The sequence below is a fragment of the Rhinoderma darwinii genome, chromosome 3, assembly GCF_050947455.1.
Source record: "Rhinoderma darwinii isolate aRhiDar2 chromosome 3, aRhiDar2.hap1, whole genome shotgun sequence".
NCBI lineage: Eukaryota > Metazoa > Chordata > Amphibia > Anura > Rhinodermatidae > Rhinoderma > Rhinoderma darwinii.
The window spans coordinates 138,865,526-138,889,730 of record NC_134689.1 but is presented as its reverse complement, the minus strand read 5'-3'; the positions used below and the strand labels follow the sequence as shown (position 1 = coordinate 138,889,730).

Genomic DNA, 24,205 nt, shown 5'->3' with positions numbered 1-24,205 from the left:
AAACCACATTTTAACATACAATGCCACAGACCGTATGGATCTCTGGCGCGTGTGATTGACTGGAAGATCCAACGAAGCAGCACGCAATGATTTGAGGGCTAGTAGCGCCTCCCTGTACTACATGTCCTGTAATGCTCTTTACCTTTGACAGGATGAGTTGCTGCCACACTTTATTTTTCTGGTATACTCTGCACTGTACAGGAGTCTAAAGAAGTTCCTGTCCTCTTTATAGAAATTGCTTTACAGCTTCCAGCAGCTATTTCCGACTTTTATATGTAAGGACTTTCTTTATCTGTATTAGTTATCGGCTTATTAATCTTTTTTCAGATTTTTGGTTGACATTTTAGGGGCTTTGGAACCAATTACTAGCTTTCCATTGAGTTATGGTCTCAAATTACAATATTTTCAGCTTAAAGTTGTCGTCCCGGAACCAATTAATATTGTAATTTGAGGGACCACTGTATATATCGTATTATTACTTTCTAGTGTACATAATAAAAACAACAAAAGTACAGACGAGATCCAATGTGTAAAGTGTAATCTACCCTTATTTTGTAACATATGCACTAACAATGGGCCATAATATTCTACCAGAATTCAACCCTAAATAAATAGGTTTATCATTGAGCAGCAAATCGCTATATGAGCGGTCATTGCTATAATACATATGAATTTGGCTATATGAAGCTGTATTAACTCCTTCCCAAAATTTTACATACAGTTACGTCATGGCCAGGATTCCTGCTCCATACTCCGCAGGTGCAGGATGTATATTACAGCCAACACTTCACTGTAATAGCCTGGATCGGTGAGAACTCTGATCCTGGCCGTTTAACCACTTAGATGTGATTATCAATAGCGACCACAGCATCTCAGCCTTTCAAAAGAGGGGGGTAGCCCCCTCCTTCAGCCTAGCTGTGCGATTGCGAGGTGTCAATAGATGTCATAATAGACTGCAGGCTTACTAAAGGCCCCCAAATCTGCCATTATTGTGCTAAATAAAAAGTAGTTGAATAAAGATTTTTTGATATAAAAAAAAAAAAAAAGATTAAAAGCTGAAAAAAAAACCTTTTCCCATATGGTATTTTTTTTTTTTTGAAGCTGCCAGAATTGCTGTATTTTGGCCACTTTGCATCCCACAAAAAAAATCAAAATACACTCTTCAACACTGGCAAGCTAAGATGAATAAAATTTCTAGATTTGAGGTCCAGCTGGACTAATAGATCACATGATAAACATAGACCTACGTGGGCTCCTTGGCTCAAATTTACTGCAATATCCACTTAATTCCTCTCTTCCATGGTTGTGTAGGTCCGGATTGACAGCTGGAGGGCTTGTGATATTCTAAAGTGGATAGGTCATCAGTTGTCAGAAGCTGGAAAACCCCTTTAAGTTGCATTACTAAAAATGTACGCATGACTTACTGTCGCATGACTATTTTAGGGTGCAATTTGTTTGAATGTTGCATGCATACATCCAAAAAAAAATGTAAAAAAATTACATATTGCAAATATGTCACAATGCAATGCAAGGAATGGTCGGAACTCCGTTTTTAATGTGGTTGATGTGGAAAGGCAGCTGCCCATAATGCAATAAGTTTTGAAATGAGTCCTGTTACATTTGGAGTACTGCACCTCCACACTCCGCACATAGCATATACAACAATGTTCATGAGAAACCGGACAAGTGGGGCATTTTTATTGTGTTGGGGCTTACATAGGGGGTGCTAATATGTCAGGGTACTAAAGACAGATCTTTTCTCAATTTGGGGCCTACTTGAAGGGCACTATTACTGCGTGTTCAGCATTAAGGGGGCACGATTACTGTGTGTAGTGGCAGTAAGGGGAAACTATTAATGTGTAGAGGCAATAAGGGAGCATTGAACTTTGAATGAGCACTAAATAGGCACTATTAGTGTGTGGGGCACAAAGACAAACACATTAAAGTCTGAGGCACTAATATTACCATCTGTTTGGCACTATGCCGTTTTCTTTTTCAGTTTTTTTCTAGTTTCTTCTCTTCCTCCGCCTGACTTTTCCCTTTGCTATAAATTTGCTTCGGCCTCGCTCTCAAATTCTCCTCCAAACTGCTGTTTTTTCACAAATATCATTGCTCATTTTTTTCCTCCAAGTTGTACTCTCCTGTGACAGTCTCTGGCGTCCTTTCCACTCAGACTGCAAAATGGCTGCAAGGGCATCATGACACCCCTGTAATAACCGGTTTGCAACCAGTGGCTCAATTACTGTAACTTTTTTTTTGCATGGACACGCAACAGAGAAATCATGCAACATCTTACCACAGTCCCTATTTGTATAATTGCGCTTTTTATGCTTTTGACCACATCCACAAATATTGGACTAACGAGAGCTCCGCCTCCACTGTGTCAAACATAATGCTCTGGCACTTCCTTTTTAGTTTAGGACGCCGCTCATATGAACAATGTATATATAAAAAACTGCTTTGAGTCAAGCACATTTTGTACGATATCCTGTTTAAGCCTCAGTACTTGAATTTAAACAGCTGTGAATAAGACTAGATGCATCAAATTTATCACAGTGGCTCATGCTGGATAATAAATTTAGCTTATCTTTAGTCACTTCTGTCTAACTTTATACCACATCTTGGTTTGATTACTTGAGACCACTTTTTTGCACCAAAACTTTGGCGCATTTTGACGCATCTTAATCCACTCCCCCTTTTCCGTCAAGCCAAGTCCCCTTGTTAGATGAGTCGCATAAAGCATCTTAAACACTTTGTAAATGTTGCACTTGCATGTGCGCCAGAATTATGGCGCATTTTGATTAGTAAATATTTCATTGTGTTTATAAAGTGATAAGCATAGGTTGTTATGAGTATTAATAGTATTGTTTAACAATAAAAATCACTACCCGTGCTGTTTTGGGTATTGTCATCTTTTACACTACTGTGATATTCTTGGTTTATAGCTTGTTTGTTTTATGGTATATTATAATATCAGTCTATCTATCATCTAATATTTATCTATCCACATGTCTAGGGGTATAATTACATGTGGCAGATTTGTAGAAATTTCTGCAACTGAAAAATAGTTTCCATACATATAAATGCGGTAGTTTTCGCTGCATGTGCATGGATGTCTGCAAGCCCGAATCAGATGAATGGGATAGTAGCAGAAATTCCTGCAACAAATCTGCCGCATGTGAATATACTCTATCTTTCATATCAATCAATCTTTTTCTCTCATATCTATCTATTTCTCATATCTATCTCATATCTATCTATTTCTCATATCTATCTATTTCTCATATCTATCTCATATCTATCTATTTCTCATATCTATCTCATATCTATCTCTCTATTATCTATCTTATCCCAGAAATAAATCCAGCAGCACTCCGGTAATCAAGGTGAAAAAAATTTGGTTTATTGTGCCAACATGGCAAGTGCAACGTTTCCGTCCCACCTTGAGACCTTTTTCAAGCATGCTGAAAAAGGTCTCAAGGTGGGACGGAAACGTTGCACTTGCCATGTTGGCACAATAAACCACATTTTTTTCACCTTGATTACCGGAGTGCTGCTGGATTTATTTCTGGGATATCTACATTGTCTTTGGATCAAGACTATTAGCTGGCACCCTTTATTATTGGACTATTCTGTTTGAAAACCGAGTGCTGCTGTCTCTCTTTGCTGGTGTATTATCTATCTTATCTATCGCTCATATCTATCTATCTATCTATCCAGTGGCGTAACTACCACTGTAGCAGCCGTAGCGGCTGCTACGGGGCCCACGGCATGAGGGGGCCCGCTTCGCCCGCCGGCACGGACCCCCACCATGGCCGGAGGCTCCGCTAGCAGCCGCTATGGATGCTACAGCGGGACGCCACTGAACACGACTACGGCAGAGCAGGGAGGTATCTCCCCGCTCTGCCATTAAACAAAAGACATGTATGCCCTATCCACAGGATAGGGCATACATGTGTGATCGCTGGCATTGATAGGGAGAACGGGGGACTGAAAGTCCCCTGAAGTTCTCAATCACAAACCTCGGACTTCCGGGGTCTGTGTCGGCAGCTCCGTAGAAATTAATGGAGCGCCGGTCGCGCTTGTGCGCATGCGTGACCAGCGCTCCTTTCATTTTTATTGAGCTGCGCAGACGCCGAAAGTTAGAGGTTAGTCATGGAGAACTTCAGGGGCCTTTCGGTCCCCCGTTCTCCCGATCGCTGCCAGCGATCACACATGTATCCCCTATCCTGTGGAGATGGGATATATGTCTTTTGTAGGACACACTGTAGGTCGGATTTTTTGGGGAGGGGGGACGCTGTATGACATTCCCTACGGGGGGTGGGGCTGTATGGCGTTCCCTACTGGGGGGGGGGCTGTATGGCGTTCCCTACGGGGGGGCTGTATGGCGTTCCCTACAGGGGAGGGGGCTGTATGGCGTTCCCTACAGGGGAGGGGGCTGTATGGCGTTCCCTACAGGGGGGGGGCTGTATGGCGTTCCCTACAGGGGGGGCTGTATGGCGTTCCCTACAGGGGAGGGGGCTGTATGGCGTTCCCTACAGGGGGGGGCTATATGGCGTTATCTATGGCATTAACGCCATACAGCCCCCCTGTAGATAACACCATACAGACCCCCCCTGTAGATAACGCCATACAGCCCCCCCTGTAGATAACGCCATACAGCCCCCTCTGTAGAGAACGCCATACAGGCCCCCTGTAGATAACGCCATACAGAGTCCCCCCTGTAGATAACGCCATACAGCCCCCCCTGTAGATAACGCCATATAGCCCCCACTGTAGAGAACACCATACAGCCCCTGCTGTAGATAACGCCATACAGACCCCTTTGTAGATAACGGGGCTGTATGGCGCTATCTACAGGGGGGCTGTATGGCGCTATCTACAGAGGGGGCTGTATGGCGTTATCTACAGGGGGGCTGTATGGCGCTATCTACAGAGGGGGCTGTATGGCGTTATCTACAGAGGGGGCTGTATGGCGCTATCTACAGAGGGGGCTGTATGGCGCTATCTACAGAGGGTCTGTATGGCGCTATCTACAGAGGGGGCTGTATGGCACTATCTATAGGGGGGCTGTATGGCGCTATCTACAGAGGGGGCTGTATGTCGTTATCTACAGAGGGGGCTGTATGGCGCTATCTACAAGGGGGGAGCTGTAAAAAAGGCACTATTTACAAGGGGGGGTTGTGTGACACCCAGGGGAGGGGGGGGCCCCCCAGTCACAAGTTTGCTATGGGGCCCAGTCTCTCCTAGTTACGCCCCTGTATCTATCTAATATCTATCTATCACATATCTATCTATCTATCTATCATATCTAATATCTATCACATATCTATCTATCTATCTATCTCGCATATCTATCTCATATATATCCATCTACTGTATCTCCTTTAATACAATGCTCAATGTTATCCACAAAGAAGTGACGTCTGTTTGCGTGTGATTCCATGATTGATGGGAAATAATAATCAGTCTACTTCTAATGCATAGTGGCTTTTTCAGTAAACATTTTAACAAAATAAAACCATATTTTCATATACATTTGATTTGTTGCTAGGGAACAAGGGATATTACATGATGTCAGTTTAAAATTACGTAAATAGATGTTTTAGACATAATTTAGCTCTTAGACTGACAACTGTATAGTGATTGCACAACCATTCTACAATTTTACCAATTTATTAAAGCTTGGTATGTTCAGTCTGACTTTTTTGTTTTACTGTTCCTCAGCATACTTCCAATTTCATACAAATCCGACAGAAAAGAAGATTGTGGCATGCTCCCTCAGACTCTGTATGTACTTTCCCTCCTAATACAGAGGAATACAGGCTCTTTACCGTGTGCATGAAATCAAATTAAAAACGGAATTATTCCGTTTTTCAATAAGGATTATAAAAACAAAAAGAAAAAAAAAAAAGATATGGAATAATCTTAAAATTGGATCTGGATAAAACAGTTAACAAGCAATACACTACAGATGTTGGGCAAATGTTATAGATGCCAACCAAATGCATAGATAAACAGTTGATCTACGGTTTTGGATTTTATTCGGTCATTGTCGGGTGCAGTAGTTGGAAAGTCCTTCATGCCAAACGACAAATCTGCATCCCATCCCATCAAGACTAGGACACAGATCAAGACAGAATTCAGCGCTTAGTCATTTTATCTTATGGAGTTGTAGTCCAAAATGACAACCTTCATAAACCAACCATGAACAACAAGTCATTCAGAAAATGGCATTTTATTAGTCCATTGGGAGAATGTTGAAAGCTACCTAAAGCATTGTTCCTGGAGTAGGATGGTAGCGCTCTATATTGCTGGGACATCCATTAAAGTGCACCATAATTAAAGTGGTAATATATAAGCTGGATATAGGTGAAAATACAGAGAGCGAAAGAGAGAGAGAGAAAGAGAAAGAAAGAGAGAGAGAGAGAGAGAAAAAATTTGAGAGAAAATGAGAAAGAGAGGGATAAAATGAGAGAATGAGAGAGGGAGAAAATGAGATAGAGGGAGAGAGAGAGAGAGAACTGGGTGAGCACATATTTTTTTTCCCGAGTTGCGTTTTTTTTGCGTCTGATTCACAGCTTTTCCGCAGTAAAAATCGCAACACCTGCTATTTGCTGCGGGTTTTAGCTCACCATTGAATTCAATGGGGAAAACCCGCAACAGCGCTTCTCAACATAAATTTACATGCTGTGGATTTATTAAAAAACAGTTACAAAAAAAACCTAACAACCTAATTAATATGATAAAAATAGGCCATGTGCCAATATTTACCAAACGCCCTTTTTTAATCACATTATATTTATTTAGCCTCAAATTTAAGTTTGGTAAATTAAGATGTTAAAGGGGTTTTCCAGGCAAACACATTGATAGCCTATCCTTAGCAAGCATTCTCATTTGTATGCGGTCATCTGATGCGTCTGTACTGTAGGGAAGAACACGGTCAAATTATGAGATAACTAGATTTTTGTGCACCATTATTATGAAAGGGCCAATCCATCAAACTGTGATTGGTGGAAGCTCAAGACTGGGACCCCCATGATAAGCAGAACCCATCACCGTGACAATTGCTGGAGCTTCACAGCCGTTAATCTTACCAGACATAGAGGCATATCCATACATGTGTCTGGGCCTTACACTGCAGTTTAGCCCCACTTTTTCTGCTGATCAGTCGGGTCCTGGAAATTTGACCACCCGCTATGACACATTGATGAATGGATATTAGAAAGATCTGTAACTTTTATGTACTACTACTGCTCCCACTTCATGAAATATAAAGCAGGCATGTTTATTCAAGCATGACATTAAGAAGAACAATGCCATGTCTGATCAACCACCACATTAGTAACGCTTTCATCAAAGGTCTTAGATTCCATTGCTGTGCCAGTGTTTTATTATTCATTATATCTATACAGAACATTCATCATGGATAATACGTGCTGCCCGATGCAATATGTGATATCTCTATGACAATGGCCAAATGGTTGATTGCTAGGCTCAGTGCCACACCAACGGTGGTGACTGGTTATGGGGAAAAACTTAAAGACTGGCCATCTTTAGATACATTTTTATGCCAGGGATGACCTCACATGAAAATATATGGTTTTACATAAAAAGGAAAAAAAGGCAGAGGAGAATGGTGACCATTGGAGTCCAAACAGTCGCCATGGAAAACCTCACAATGTCCTCTCCAAAACGAAAAATCTAAATATGCACTCAGCTTTAAATTGGTTACCAATAATGCAGGTAGGAAACGAGAAGGATACTGAATGGTTGGCTCAAATTAAATATTCAGAGAAGACCATTCTGTGAGCACTCTTGCCAGGCACTGCGCCATGCTTACCCAACCAAGTGTTTTAAAGCATTATCACCACTCATGATTTTTCAAATGAGAGCCACCCCTACAATTCAGAGTGAGATCAGAACAAAAACATGTATTGCACAAGATAAGTGTACAATAAGTTTAATTGAGATTTCCACTTTTGACTTAATTACTAGAAAATAATAATATGAGCACATTGTACCCTCAGTTACTACATGACATTTTAGAGAACCGGTCACCTTTCATTTTTTGTTATATCAATTACTTATATCGCTTTTTTCTTACATAACATTCACAGCTGTATTAATAGGGACAGTTGGAAATATGCAATGAGTGTGGCCATTTTGAATGCATTAAAAAAGCAACCAGTCACGTCAAAGCCTTGTGTGAATGTTAAAAGGGTTGTCTCATTAGATGATATCCACATTATAGAGGGGTGACCTCTGCTCAGTGGAGAGACACTGGAAAGCATGGCTCCTGCTCTGGAAAACTTAGCGTGACCATGTGTAACATGGCCGCCCATACACTTGAAAAGGTGGACTGCATAACCACGTGTAGGTGCCCGCATTTTGCTAGCTGACTTACCCGCGGTAATCAGCTTATCGCCTGTGGGTCCTGACTTAGAGACTGAGTTGTTCAGATGGGACAACACTTTAAAGGAGGGGAGAAGGGCTGTAAAGTGAATTATGAAAGATATGCAAAAATATACTTATAATAAAATCATTTTTAAACAACAAAAAAAAATTATTATTGCAATGTATACAAAAAAATGTAACAAAAAGGTGACCGGTCCTCTTCAGATAATTCATATAATTAGAAAGAACGGACTGCAATTCAAAACCATTTTTAGGATTTCTAACCAGATGTATTCCACAACTGACATTTAGCTCATAGTAACCAAAAACAGTGGGTACCAGTGGTTTTAATATACGTCTTTCAAAGGAAGAAAAAAGAAAAACAACTCAAAACGTGAACAAGTTACAATTCTTCAAAATTAACATCCAGTTGGAACAGCAAATAATTCACATTTTTAGGCAAACCAGATTAATTTCTGAAACAAATGCCCAAACTGCATTTTAATGATGCTTTGATAAGACCCTGTTAATAAATTCTACAACCCTGTAACACATAAATCTGGTATTAGGCTTACTTAAGAAAAAACAATATTGTAGCAAACGTGTGTTGCATAACCTTTAGTGCTGGAATTATTCTACTTTTAGAGAAAATTTGTGTTCCCATTAGTGCAAAAGTTTAAAAGAAACAGCCGCATACATTAAGGTAAAAACTTTTAAAAAATCTTACATCTGTCGTAATATATTTAAATGAATGAAATAACATCTAGAAGAAAATATCTCATTACTTTTTTTTTGTAAAATTCATAAAAATAAATCTCTAAAAAGTACTGGCTTTAAATATCACACAGTGATAAACATAATGTGCTATATACATTAATAACAAGAAGGGATCATAGGGCACTCCTAATACTCTTCAATGTCATAACCTATTGGAGTTAATAGAGCTGTATGTCATGCATTAACTATTTCATTTAAAAGATAAACTAAGAACATTAAAGAGAGAAATAGTTGGTAATAAACAACCAGTAAATATAAATGTCGATGATGCAGCTGGCAGGTTGCCTGGCGTACTTCGTCTTGTTTGGAACAGCTTATTGTATAGTCTGCAGGCCGTAAAAAAACAGAAGCCTAAAAAACAAATAACAGCATATGGCAGCACAGCGAACCCAATAGAAGTGGAAGACTGAACAAAAAAGAGGTGCAAGCACAGGGCAAGCCTCGTGCCAGTATTACATATAAATGTATACTATATGTATATGGTGTGTAATTAACGGTATGCAACTACAAATGCATTAATAATGCCACAGGCATCATTTTCTTAATCTTAGGGCTTATTTAGACGAACGTGATATTCGTCCGTGCAACGCGCGTGATTTTCACGTGCCTCGCACGGACCTATGTTAGTCTAGGGGGGCGTTCAGAGTGTCCATGAGTTTCATGCAGCGGGTGTCCGCTGCGTAAAACTCACGACATGTCCTATATTTCTGCGTCTCTCGTGCATCACGCACCCATTGAAGTCAATGGGTGCGTGAAAATCACGCGCAGCACACGGAAGCACTTCCGTGGGACGCGCGTGATTCGCGCAACAGCAGTTAAAAGTGTGAATGAAAACAGAAAAGCACTACGTGCTTTTCTGTTTACATACATACAGAGTGTCATAAGTATTTCGGCTGCACGAAAATCACGTAGACGCGCATCATATGGTGATAACACATGGAGCTGTTAAGTGCCTTTTGCGCGCGCAAATCGCTGCATTTTTTGCACGCGCAAAACGCACACGCTCGTGTGAATCCGGCCTTACTGACATATAGTTTGTTAAAAAAAAAATAATAATCGACCTTAAAAACAAATATCAGAATGTGGTTTATATGTTACATGTTTTAAGACATTAGATCTTTAGAGTTTATTTAATTCAATCTCTGGATATTTATCGTGTGAGCTACTAAAGCGACTATGTCTGTATCTGATCAGACTTGCTGCCATGTTAAAGGTCTGTGAAGGAACATGGCTACCTAGAAGCTGATCACACAGTACCAACAATGTTGTGCTGTTAGACCTTTCTAAAGTAAGGACAGGATTTTTTTTAATTTAACTAAATATTCTTACACTATATAGAGTAAGAGACGGGGGGGATGTTAAGTTTTCTGATATCTAAAACGGCATTTGCATGTAAAAAGCTGTTAAAGTTCTGCAAGGACTCCGAGAAAGCATGTGAGTCTTATTACCTCATACAAGAAATTTGTCAATCACGGTGTGGGTGGAGGAAACAGGACTCACATGCTTTCACTGTGAGTCCTGGAAGTATTTGAAGAGGTAATTCAGGCTGTAAACATTTTTTTGTAAGGGCTGGAAATGAAGTAAATAAGCAAAAAAAGCAGTACTTTCCTATCCTTGTCCCGGGCGATCAAGCGCTGACGGATCGGTGGTTGTTTATATGCACGTAGCATGTGACCGCTGCAGCCAATCAGAGGGCTCAGCGAGGCAGTGTTGACAGATCATATTTTTGGCATAATGTCAGAAATACAACACATGACCGCTGAGCCCTCTGATTGGCTGCAGCGGTCACATGCTATGTGCATGTAAACATCCACCGGTAATGCCGCAGGGGGCAAGGATAGGTACTGCTTTTTTTGCTTATTTTTTTCCCCAGTCCTTACTAAAAAAAAAAAAACAGATAACCCCTTTAAAAATGTTTTAAGAAAATACTTAATAAAATTATAGAAAACGATATGCCCATGCTGTGTCTAATCTTCTATCCTGTGCTGCAGAAAGGGTAGTACAAAAGACCTGGCTGAGAAGCTTTAAAATGTACTGTATGAATTACAATGTTTTATATTTTAATATAAATAAATCATACAAGCAACTTGTTTTGTAAAAAAAAAAATTATGTATGATATAACTAATATAACTTATAAGCTAAACGTCATCAATTTGTGGTAGGCCAGTCAAGTTTACCTTGCTCTAAGCCACCTGCCTTAAAGAGGCTGTCACCAGATTATAAGTGCCCTATCGCCTACATAATCTGATCGGCGCAGTAATGTAGATAACAGCGGTTTTTATTTTGAAAAACGATAAATTTTGAGCAAGTTATGAGCAATTTTAGATTTATGCTAATTAGTTTCTTAATAGACAACTGGGCGTTTTTTTACCTTTTTACCAACTGGGCGTTGTAAAGGGAAGTATATTATGCTGACCAATCAGAGTCATACACTTCTCTCCATTCATTCTTAGCTGTAATCTCCTGTCTTGAGAGTGAATGGACATCGCTTTCAGCCAGGATGCAATGTTTATTCACACTTCCGACAGCATGATCTTGCTATGCTGTGATGAAGTCCCACAGAAACTTTACCGAAGTTTCGGGAGTGTTAATAGACATCGCATCCTGGCTGAAAGCGATGTCTATTCACTGATGCTGATTAGTCAGCGTCATACCCTTCTCTTTACAACACCCAGTTGGTAAAAAGGTAAACGCCCAGTTGTCTATTAAGAAGCTAATTAGCATAAATTAAAAATTGCTCATAACTTGCTAAAAAATGATCGTTTTAATAAAAACCACTGTTATCTACATTACAGCGCCAATCAGATTATGTAGGAGATAGGACACTCATTATCTGGTGACAGAGCCTCTTTAATTGACAACCATATGGAAAACGTGTGGCTTTATAGGATGCGTAAGACAGAACTAGTACTTCTGCATTACTTCAGGTCCAATTAGATTGAGAACATTGCCTTATATCATTTATTTAACGGTAAATGTTTTTACGTGCAAGATGTTTGCATAGACCATTCCCCTGTAAATTTACAGGAAACTGCTACATGAAATAATACCTTACTGACCGTTTCCAGGTATACTAGAACAAAGATGGTATTCTGTAGTTATGACCTGCGTTTATATGGTTAAAGAAACACCGTGGACATGGATAAACTGTGATTTACGTAGCACAGGGCATGTGGGGGCGGAGCATGACACAGGGATGCAAAGAGAGAATATCTGAGTCATGCACTAACCACCTCTGGCCCTGCACCGAGCAAAAAAATTGTACCACTTTTGTTTGGATTGTTCCTTTAAAGAACTACTGGGTGGATTCGAAAATGCTTATATATTACGATATATGGAATAGAGTTATTGTACGCCCAATACACAAGTGTGTGACAGAACATGGGTCCTCATTTATTAAATCTGTCAAATAGAAAACATGGTCTTGTTGCCTATAGCAACCAATCACAGTGCAACTTTCCTTTTTCCAGCGCAGCAAACAAAGTTGAATTTTGTCAGGCTGGGTTCACACTGCTTAATTGCTACTTTTTTTTTTACATGTATTTTTTTTTCTGTTTACGCACATTAACTCCCATGATGTTTTTTTTTTAAAAAAATGCATGTTAAAAATGCAATAAAAACTTAGTATGTGAAACCAGCCTTAGAGAATTTTGATCAATAGGCCCATTTATTTAATCCGGCTTGCTCCATTTCTTTGTTTTATAGGCAAACACCACAATAAACCAAATGACTGAACTTAAACTAATAGAGAAATGTAATGGTTTATATTAGGTAGTTTATAGTCTCACTGCCATTTCACCCAAGGAAGATTTTTAGAAAACTAGACTACACTTGTGTAACAGGATTGATGGATCTTAATTTAAGATTTTATAGAAATCAATGGAAGACAATATTGTGGTAATCAATCTTTTTCATTTTTACAAAATAAATATTTTATTTGCCTCAAAATAAAGGAAAATCTTGTGAATTTTAAAAAACACATACACGAAAAGTAAAAAAATCAGGTCCTTCATCACCTTCACTCACTACCATGTATTAAACTTCCAGCAGAGGCAGGGCCTGTTTTGTTTCACGCTATGATTTTTTTTTTGTAAAAACAAACTGCTTAGTACTAAATGTAACTATGAAGGAGTCCGAATATACGGATAATGGATTGTGTTGCATTGCTTTTCTTAGAAGTAATTTATCAATGTTCAAGCTCAATCACACACCCGAGTAAAAATAAAAATAACTCTTCAGATCATTTCAACAGAACTGGCCAGAATGTTTAACCCTACCTAAGACAGTTTAGTTTGGCAGAAAACTATTTGACACAATTTTTAATAAATTTAGTGAATTAGCTCTGTAATAGACTCAACGTAAATTATTATTAATTATTTTAGTATTGTAGATTACCTATATTGTTATATCTTGTATTACAATTTTAGTCTACCCAAGAATTATGCACAACCAGTTGCATTGTGATGAAGACAGACCTCACTTTAAGTGCCTTTCGTTATCCGGGCTAATGCAAGCATTTCCTAATCCCTTTTTGGAGATTTCATATTCCTGTCATTATCATTTCCCTTTTTTATACATTAACTACTTTGCCAAAAAGCAAAACACTTTTCTATCATCACATAGGCTTTCCAGACACTTGAAGGAAGACCAGTTCATATCCCCTCTGTTCCCTTCACGTCCAATATTAGAAGCTAACATTTGGTCAAAAGTCTCTAGTCCTCTACATCACGTTTTCGATGTCTTAAGACCTTGTTTTTCCATAATATTCCACAACTTGCGAAGGTTAGATTGAGTGATGCCATCGTCCGGCTTGAACTGAAGAGCTCGGAGGTAGTTGGCTTCTGCTTCTTCTAATTTACCATTGAGATGAAGAATGGCTCCCAGATTCATCAAGGCAGCAGGATACTGGAAATAGAAAACCAAAATTAGACATTTATGTCCCAACAAAATTGGTGACATTTGTGTTAACGACCTACGATATAACCAATGAAATCACTCAGCGAAATTCAAAGTTATAGTGTACTGTACCAACCAACAGCTCAGGGGCCAAATATGGCTCTCGAGTCTTCAGTATGTGGATCCCCAGCTGTTGGCAGCTGCAAATACTATTGTGCACTAGTGGCACCAGGGAGGTCACAGCATTACTAGAACTTGGTACCAGGGACAAAACCATTTCAGAAGCAGCTAACCCTAGGATAAGAGCCATATCACTTGGTCTTATCTTTAACAGGCATTCTTCTTTTTGGTATTCAGTGTGACTACGCCACTAGTCGTATTTAGAAGCAGCTTGCTACCCACAAAAGCTTGGGGGTCTCTCCTGCATAGTATCATGTGCCTGACTGGTTTAATAAATTATGGAAGAGAAGTCATATCTAAGGGAGAGACACTGTAGTCAGTCCAAAAAGTTTTGTTTTTCTTTTACTCAAGACTATAAATTACTAAACCTATAAACTAAATATCAACTGCCCTTTTGCACAAGATGTAGTAAATATAATAAAACCTATTATGACAAAGTAGGCTCTGTAGTAATTACATTCAAATGAACATAACCTACATCAAATCTCTATGCAATTGTTGAACAACAAGGCTACAATGTATGCTCAATATTGTTACATTAACGGGGTTGTCCGAGATAAAATGACTATGTGTTAATGCTTGTAATTTATTAAAGTAAATACATTTGTAATTTACTTACATTTTCCAAAGTGGTCCCGTTTCCAGTTCCTGCCGTGGGGTACTTGGCGGGTGACGTCACTCTCTGGCCGCTGTGTTGATCTTCAATTATTTTACGGGTATACGACACGTCACTTGCACAGTCCCTGCTGTTCCCGCGGTCCCGGCTGTTCTCGAGCTAACAGCCGGGACCGCGTATGCGCATTACAACAGAAAAGCCCATACACGGAACGTCACAAGTGAAGTGCCGTATACCCGGAAAATAATTGAAGATCAACACAGCGGCCAGAGAGTGTCGTCACCAGTCAAGTACCCCACGGCAGGATCTGGAAACGGGCCACTTTGGAAAGTGTAAGTATATTACAAATGTATTTACATTAATAAATTACAAGCATTAACAGTCATTTTTATCTCGGACAACCCCATTAAGGCATCCCAAAATATTCATATAGCGACAAGATAGTAAACAAGAACTTTTCAAAAAATTCTTGTCTCACAATGGATATAAAATATAAATTAGTTCCTTTGGTGTCCACAGACTGTGCCCTCATTGGTATTTATAAGGCATAGAAGTATTTTCTGCTGCAATCCAGTCTGTGACTGGGGTGAAAAGGCAAAGAGTGGTTTCAGGTATAAAAAACAAAAAATTACTGCCTCTGAGCAACTGTTATAGGTAATAAGTACTGCTGAAGAAAAGCTTTTATAATCCATTCTGTCACACAAAAAATAAATATGTGTACTCAGCAATGTTTTTGGCAGAATTATACTAAAGAGAAAGGCAGAGAAGTCTACTGATGAGAGAATAAAATCCACTTCATTGTAGTACTCAAGTTTGGCATCCTCTTTCCTTAACTTTGCTGTATAGCTGTGACTTGCATCGTGTGCCTCTTCTAGCGGTTGTGAAAATCTCAAAAAACATGTCATGACAACTCCACAGAATATTTTAGGCTCTAAATGGCGGCACATCTGTGACTCACACAGCAATTTCATTGATTCTCTATGGGAATAAAAGTCACTTTTTTTTCCCCAGAAGGAAACATTTGAAATAAATTGTGAGTCACTGTATAGTCCCATGGAACTCTAGCCTTTTATGTATTTCTACATGACAGCTACTACTAATGATCCCCCCATACACATAAATGCTTAGTTTGACCAAGCGTGTATGTGATTTCAATGGGGAGAGTGGAGTAAGCCGCTACAAGAAACCTGTGGTGAACTATCTCCCGAGAACAAAATGATCACTGCCGATCCATCTTTCCGACATCTGACAATGGAGATGGTAGGCCCCCACACACGTTAGATGGTCAGCCAGTCCTGCCAAAATCAGCAGGTTCGGCCAACATCTCTAATGTGTATGGGGACCTTTAGTCTCTCAACTATTGAGCAAAACATTCATTCTAGAGCAATACTTTGGGGGAGATTTACTTAGACTGGCTTTTTTATATATCTAGTCTAACACCGAAATAGGTAAGAGTAAGATGAGGCAAATTTATTGAGACACATGGATCTTAATAAATTGGGCACACCTTTTGTCTGTGTGTGAGCCAGGTTTTCAGAGATTCGCACTATAATTCACGGCCCTCTAAAGCTGCCCACTTTCCTCAACATTTTTTAAAAGTGGCAAGAGATGCAGTAAAATGTAGCATGCGCCACAATTTGCGACATTTTAACACCACAAAAGTGACGCAAAGCCGTTGATAAATTCCCCCAACTAAGTACATGAATGTTGATCTCAGCAGCTACTCAATGCCATTAAAAATTAGTATTGAAATGTTCAAAAATTAAACACTTGGTTTTATATAAATAGAATTAATCAACTGATATTTGGCTTTATGAATCAGCGACACCAATTGACATTTGAAACAGAACAAAAACCATGCATTAAAGTTCCACCAAAAATATTGCATATATGGAAATATTCATCTTTTTAGGTTGCCGTGACTTTTAAAAATGACAGTGTCCACTTGCTACTACTGGTATAAACTAGCTTAAACACATCAAAGTAAATAGCAGTCTTTCATAGAGTAATATTTACATGCAATTTAAGCTTCTTTACAGTGAAATTAACTAACTTATATCTCGTCATGGACTGAGGCCATTGTCCTACAATAAAACGTTCAAAGAACCAGCTAAGTCTCTGAAATTCCCATCTTTAATTTCATCTGAAGCTTACAGCAACCATGGGAGTTCACTGGGAGGCTATTAACATCATAAGCATAAATATATTTAACTCAACTTTTATTTTCATTTGGAGTGCATCAACGCCGCCAAAAGGAACAAAGGCAATGCAAGAGATTTACCAACATCTATGGGCCATAGTCTAAAACGTGCCTGAAATACATGTACAGAATTAATTTCCTAAAATGAACTTCATTTTGATGAACAACCTGTTACTTGACACCTTTAAACATTTTGCTGCTAAAAGTCTACATCTAGAACAATCTTCTTCTGGTCTGACCATGTATGCCATTGATGAGAATGATGATGGCGGCTATTACTTGGTCCAATGGCTACTTGCCTCATGCATGCATTGCTCTGCATTGTCCGGTAGCTGGGTAGGTTGGGGCATATAACAAGGAATTAGCTAACTTACAATTATAACAAGGTGCCGATTGTCACAATTAACACAAAAAAAAAATGGCTCAGTAGTTCGCAATATTGCCTTGCAGCACCAAGGTCCTGGGAATATAGTGCCTTGCAAAAATATCCACCCAGCCTCCTTGGTGTTTTTCCTGTTTTGTTGCAATACACCCTGGAATTAAAATGGATTTAAAATTTGATTTCACAGATTTAGCCATCTTTACCTTGAGCCTGATAACTTATCGCAAAATACAACAAAAAACATTCAAACACTCAAGTTACAGTTTCTTGCAATAGTGTATTTAACCCGTGAAGTGTCAAGTTGAAAATTGCTACATCTGTATGTAATGGACCGTACAAAGTAGCCCAAATTGTTACAGTGGCATGACAAAAACAAATACCTTGTTAAAAACAAAACCTAACAACTGAAAAGATGTGAGTGCATATATAGTCACCCCTTTTACTATGAAACCCCTTCATAAGATCTGGTCAAACCAATTAACGTCAGAAGTCACATAATTAGTTGAATGTCCCCTGCCTGCAATCAAAGTGTCACATGATCTGTCACATGATGTCCGTATAAATACACCTGTTCTGAAAGGCCCCCCGAGCAACACCACTAAGCAAACAAAAAAATATCCCGAACTTGAAACACTGCACAGAGCACTATACAATACATTATAGCAAAATGGAAAGATTATGGCACAACTACAAACTTGACAAGATAAGGCTGCACACTAAAACTCACAGACCGGGCATTGAGGGCATTAACCCCTTAACGACCGCCCACTGTCTTTTGACGGCTGGCGGTGCTTGCACTTAGTCTACAGCAACGTCTTCGCTGTAGAAGAGGCTGATGAGCGCTCCGGTTAGCGCTCATCCTCTAAGCAGGAGCTGTAACTAACAGCTCCTGATCTTGGAGCAGTCTGCTGAATACAGCTGGGGTCTTTCTCAATAAAGAGAAAGGTCCGACTGGACTGAAACATCACACTGGTGGGTGAATAAATCCCTTTGAATTTTGGAAGTGCTGCCTGGTCTCTATTTTGTTTGTGGATATCTGTATGGGACTTTGGATTGGGTCCCTCTGAGGCTTGCACCCAGCATTTTTACATCTTTCTCCGGTATTGTGACAACCACATTTTTGTCTACTATTATTTGTGTCACAGTAGAAAATATTTCGCACCTTTAAAGTGGTAGACAAGTTGTGTAAATGAAATCGTACAAACACCCAAAAAAATCCAGTTTAATTCCAGGTTGTAATGCAACAAAACAGCAAAAAAAAAAAAAACTAACTAAGCAAACAGTGTGAAGGTAGGATATCCGCAATCACTTAGGAAACGGAAAGTAAAGTGATTTTTCTTACATGAATAATGTAGGAAATCCCAAGACAGACATTTGTAGCACTCAGGAAAGTTTATACGATCATGCCGTATTTCTTTCATTTTCATCCAATTCAGCAATGGAGTTAGGGTAGATTTTTGCAATTACAGATAATCCTCATTGACAGTTACCTCAAGTGGTCATACTCATCGTGCGCCCTAATTTCTGTTTACATAAAGGCAATCTGTCTAAATGTCTGTAAACCGATCGCATACAACCCTAACAAAGTGATTGCAAAAGAGGAAGTTATCCTATACTTGAGAGGCTTTCAATTAAACTACTAACTCCCTGCGGGATAGTTTTGTCAAATTAACTATTTTCCAACATCATGTAAATTGGTTTTCTTATTACAAACAGAATAAAGCCTAAATGCTAAAGAATGTAAATTGATACATGCTGTGTATATATATATATATATATATATATATATATATATATATATATATATATACACACACACACATATATACACAATAACTTCTACACAGTATACATACTATCCCCATCGATATAAAATGTATGGCCTCTTGTGTTAAATACCTAATCTTGATATATACTATATATACTATTTTATGGCTATTATTTTATTATTGTGCAAGGTCATACTCCTGTATTAGTGGACACTTCTGCAGAGCGCCTCATTTCATAGCATTATCATACACAGTCAACATCCACCCATAATTCACTAGCCGTTGGCCCATTCCCAATTTTGCTATGATTTTATGACCAGTTCTATGAGCAGTTCTTGTAGTTGGTACTTGCATGATAATGATTAAAAGTGATTAAATCCTTCCACAGATTCGGAAGATTCTTCCCCGATTCAACGAGTGTTCACATGTTTTAGGAAAGGGACATATGTGAAAGGTTATTTGCCATGTTTTAATTGATTTACTAACATTACATTGTTCACACCTTGCCAAATATTCATTAGCATTGTTCACATATATAGCAGGTCTGAAAGGCGTTCAAATTAATAGACAGATTCCCAGATTCCCTTTTGGCCCAGTTAACACAGTTTTTTTTTTTACGCTGATTTTGACGCGGAAACAGCATCAGAAGCAAAAAACACCTGAAACTGCCTCCCATTGATTTTTCTTTTTTAGCCGCTCGCGGTAAAAAAAAGGGAAATGCTCTTACTTACCGCGGTTCCGCCTATGATCTCCCATTGAAATCAATGTGAGGCAGAGAAAGCGCTTTTCGTGTTGATTTTTTCCCACGAAAAACACAGCGAAAATGAAGAATAAAAAAATTGAGGCAGATTTTTCTGCCTGCTAAAAAACTGTGTGAACAGGGCCTTTGTCCTATAACTCTTATAGGTCATGTGAATGAGAAGCACCTGCCCAGGCCTGATAAAGAGATCATCTTCAATAGGAATAGGGTGAACGCAAACAAAGATTCTGCTTGTGACTTAGATTACAAAAAAGTTTAATGTTGATGTATCTTCTGGTTAAAGTTGCACTAAAGTATACTACTAGTAAACCAGAAGTTCGGTTTCTTTTGGGTTTTGCAATATTCACTGCCGTCATATTGACTGTCACTTTGTTACTGATAAAACATGCTGTCTAAACAACAGCAGATAATCAGTTTCTGAGAAGCTAATTCATACGTCTCACCCGATGCGGCTGTATTTTCTGTTGTCGCTTTTGTAAAGAAGAGCGTGACATGTTACATATTTAGGCAAATTAAGTACCAATCATAAAAAGGATTTCCCTAGTTCTATCCTTTTTAAACAGCAAAAATCTGCTATATTTGTTTTAATCAGCAAAAATATAACCTGAAACTTTACTCAAAATGTTTCCAAATAAAACAAAAGCATTCCTATAATACTCAATTAAATAGCATTAAGATTGTTCAGAGACAACAAATACATGAAAAGGTGGTTCCAACTTCTAATATTAAACGGACTGAACTAGGAAATTCCCCTATGTAGACATCTCTTTCACACTATCACCACCAGATCTGGCTGCAAATTAGAAAATACAGACAGAAGTGCTTATTTCATGCTGTGAAGATGCTAAATGGCATGAAACCTTATAATTATCACATAAGCATGTGCTAACCCGCTCTTAATTTAAATGGGCACACAAAGAGGATAGGGGCAAGGTGCCTGATCCTGTTACGCCACAAAGCACTTACAGAGGAATCTAGCAGCTGTTGCGCAAAAGACATTAACATTATTATAAAACTATTTATACAGCTATATGAATGAGACATCTTCTAAAGAGTGTTTCACTCTCCCACTCTACATTACCAAGGTTGCAATGGGCACCATGTAGTGCTTCAGTTTCACTGTGGTGGAACAGCAGAAGTGAACACCAGGTTCCCCCGCAGATTACAGCTAATTGCTGGGGTCCAAGCAGCAGGACACATTCTGATAAGCTATTTTTTGGGGGCCCTTCATACAAAAATGGATTTTCCCGACAACGCCATCTGCAAAATAAGCAAATAACTCTTCAACAAAAGGAAGAAAACGTCCTTAGATTGGCACAATACTATCCTGTTGAAGACTTAGTTCAGAAGGAGTCTAAAGGCACTATTACACAGGTCGAAATGGGCAGAAAGAACGAGTGCCAATCAATGGGACAGCTCGTTGATCGGCGCTCGTTTGCTCCTTTCACAAGGAGCAATGATTGCTTATGTATAGTGATGAGCGATCATTACTAGAATCGTTAGTCACTGTACATTTTCATTAAGTCGGCAGCACATCTCCCGGTTTACAAAGGAAGATGTGCTGCCGACATGCTGCATAAAAGAGCAGACGGAACCCTTGCCCAACGGAGACAAACAAACCATTGGCGCCGGATCAGTCACCATTGAAATCAATGGTGATGGAAACGGAAACCTATGGTTTCAGTTTGTGTCAGTCAGGGCTCCGTTCCGACTGAAAGCTCCGGCAGAACGGAGCCCTGTCACAGATGTAAACGAAGCCTTAGAGATTGCAGCAGGAAGGGGGAGGATATTGTACGTGATAAATTCAAGAGTGGAGGGGGAGGGGACATTCAAGTCTTAAGGGAGGGCAGATCACATAGGCTGTCAATATTAGCGTGAAGATAGGGAAGAAAGCACACACGGACACTATGCAAGGGGGGGGGGGTGTGTTCACAGATTTCTCAGCATCGATGTCTGTCAGCAAAAGGTTGAAGAGATTCCTCATGGACGGTAGAGGGAGAAGTACAGTAATGACGCGGCGTAGATACATGAGATATGGCATCCTGGAGTCACAGAATTCACACCCAGCATGTAATATTGGGAGGGAAACACTAACATATGGAAACATAATTTTTTCCATGTAACAGGTGTCTATGGCTTTTAAGCTGCTTTATTTCTGTATCACTAGAATATCGAGCTGATTTGTAGTTTCCTTCACAGCAGGTTGATTATCACTTAGCTTAACAAGAAATCTGTCTACAAAGCAAAAAAAATAGGCAGCACTTCAGAATATCGTGGTGAAATATCAAAAGTGAAGGACTTTAATCCATAAAAGAGCAGAGACATTTCGGCAACTGCCTTTTTTTCTCACTTGAAAGGCAGTTGCATCTGCCGAAACGTCGCTGCTCTTTTATGGATTAAAGTCCTTCACTTTTAGTATTTCACCACAATATCCTGGAGTGCTGCCTATCTTTTTGCTCTGTAAATAGTAGAATATAGCCTGCGTCCTCAGGCGTGCACACACTCTGTACTCAGATTTTTGTATGGTGCTGCTCTGGACTTTTTTTTACTTTAGAAATTTGTGTAGTTATGCAGTGATAAAGCCCCACTCCTGTATTGGTAAATATTTAGCCAGATTTCCAATTTAGGGTTCTTGGAATGTTTACTGACAACACTTGTGACAGTTGTGATGATAACCATATTGGATGTTACCTAGCCTTCCCAGAAACGGACACAACTAGAAAGTGACTGAACAGAATTGTCAGAATTTGACAATACATTAGGATCTTACTGAATTCTCCGTGAAATGCTGAGTAATACGCTACTGTGTAAAATAAAGAAATAAATATGTATATATATATATATATATATATATACAGGGTGGGCCACCGCAGAAGAAATGCCTCCTGATCTGACCCCCTTAGACTTTTATCTTTGGGGTCATCTGAAGGCAATTGTCAATGCTGTGAAGATACGAGATGTGCAGCAACTGAAACTACGGATACTGGAAGCCTGTGCTAGCATTTCTTCTGCGGTGTTGCTATCAGTGTGTGAAGAGTGGGAGAAGAGGGTTGCATTGAAAATCCAACACAATGGGCAGCACTTTGAACACATTTTATAAGTAGTCATAAACTTGTAAATAACTCATGAAAGAATAAAGTAACATTAAAACCAAGCACACCATTGTTTTTATTGTGAAATTCTCAATAAGTTTGATGTGTCACATGACCCTCTTCCCAATGAAAAAACTAAAGTTGGATACAAAATGGCCGACTTCGAAATGGCAGCCATGGTCAACACCCAGCTTGAAAAGTTTCCCCCCCTGCCATAATAATGATAATGCTACATTTCACTAAGAAGATATAATACCACATTTTGTGTATTCACATGCACTTCTGATTTTAGTTTTAATAATGAATAAATTAGAAGGAATAAATTCATTTAAAAAAAAAATATTCTGGGACATAAATTTATAAAAAATACTTAGTTGATCCGGAATCTGGGGGTCAGGTAGGATATTTTTAAAAGTCAGTGTGGACCACTCACTATTAGGGTTGCTTTGCCTTTATGTGGATCATCGTTACCTAGGGTTCTTGCTTTTAATTTTTTCGTATCTCGACAAATACTTCTTGACAAACCTACGTGTTTTAAAATAATGAATTGACTATGTAAATGTCCATTATATATTTTATAGAAACTTTCAATCTGGTGTCGTGCTCAGATAAATATGCGGTCAGTGGATTTAAATGTCTAGCGATTCTCTTGATGTTACAAATATGCAACAAATATCTGCCATTACATAATGGAAAATTCTTTAAGAACAGTGAGATGGTGATGAATATCATACATCACGGGAATCTAGCTGTGTTAAGACCGGGTCAGACAGGCCTTGCAGGTAGCACTATTTATTTTAGATGCAGACACGCAAGTGCCAACTATCTAAAGATGGTGGCTTGGGCCTTGTGGATTTTGAGAGCTTTTGTTCCATATGCTTTAGGCCAGACTTCAAAGACATCTTATTGTGACTTCATAGCCAGATGTGAGAGATACTTTAAAGTCAAAGATTATCCATTCACAGTTTTCAATCAGGAGCTAGAGGCATATGTCACACCTAAAACTTTATTAGAATTTTTTTTTTTTTAAATGAACAGATGGTTGAGAAAAAAAGAATGTAATATACATACGCACGCAATGGTTATTTTTTGCAGTAAGAAAATATATTTGTCTCAACATTAGAGCTTACCTAAG

General features: G+C 39.0%; 1 protein-coding gene across 1 annotated transcript in view; it reads right to left on the bottom strand.

Moving 5' to 3' along the window:
* Positions 1–11,990: 11,990 nt before the first annotated feature.
* Positions 11,991–24,205, bottom strand: part of TMTC2 (transmembrane O-mannosyltransferase targeting cadherins 2) — a 253,342-nt gene continuing 241,127 nt past the window's right edge. The window contains exon 12 of the mRNA XM_075860086.1: positions 11,991–14,080. Within this exon, the coding sequence (XP_075716201.1) occupies positions 13,901–14,080 (180 nt within the window). The 3' untranslated portion in view covers positions 11,991–13,900. The remainder of the gene's footprint in view (positions 14,081–24,205) is intronic.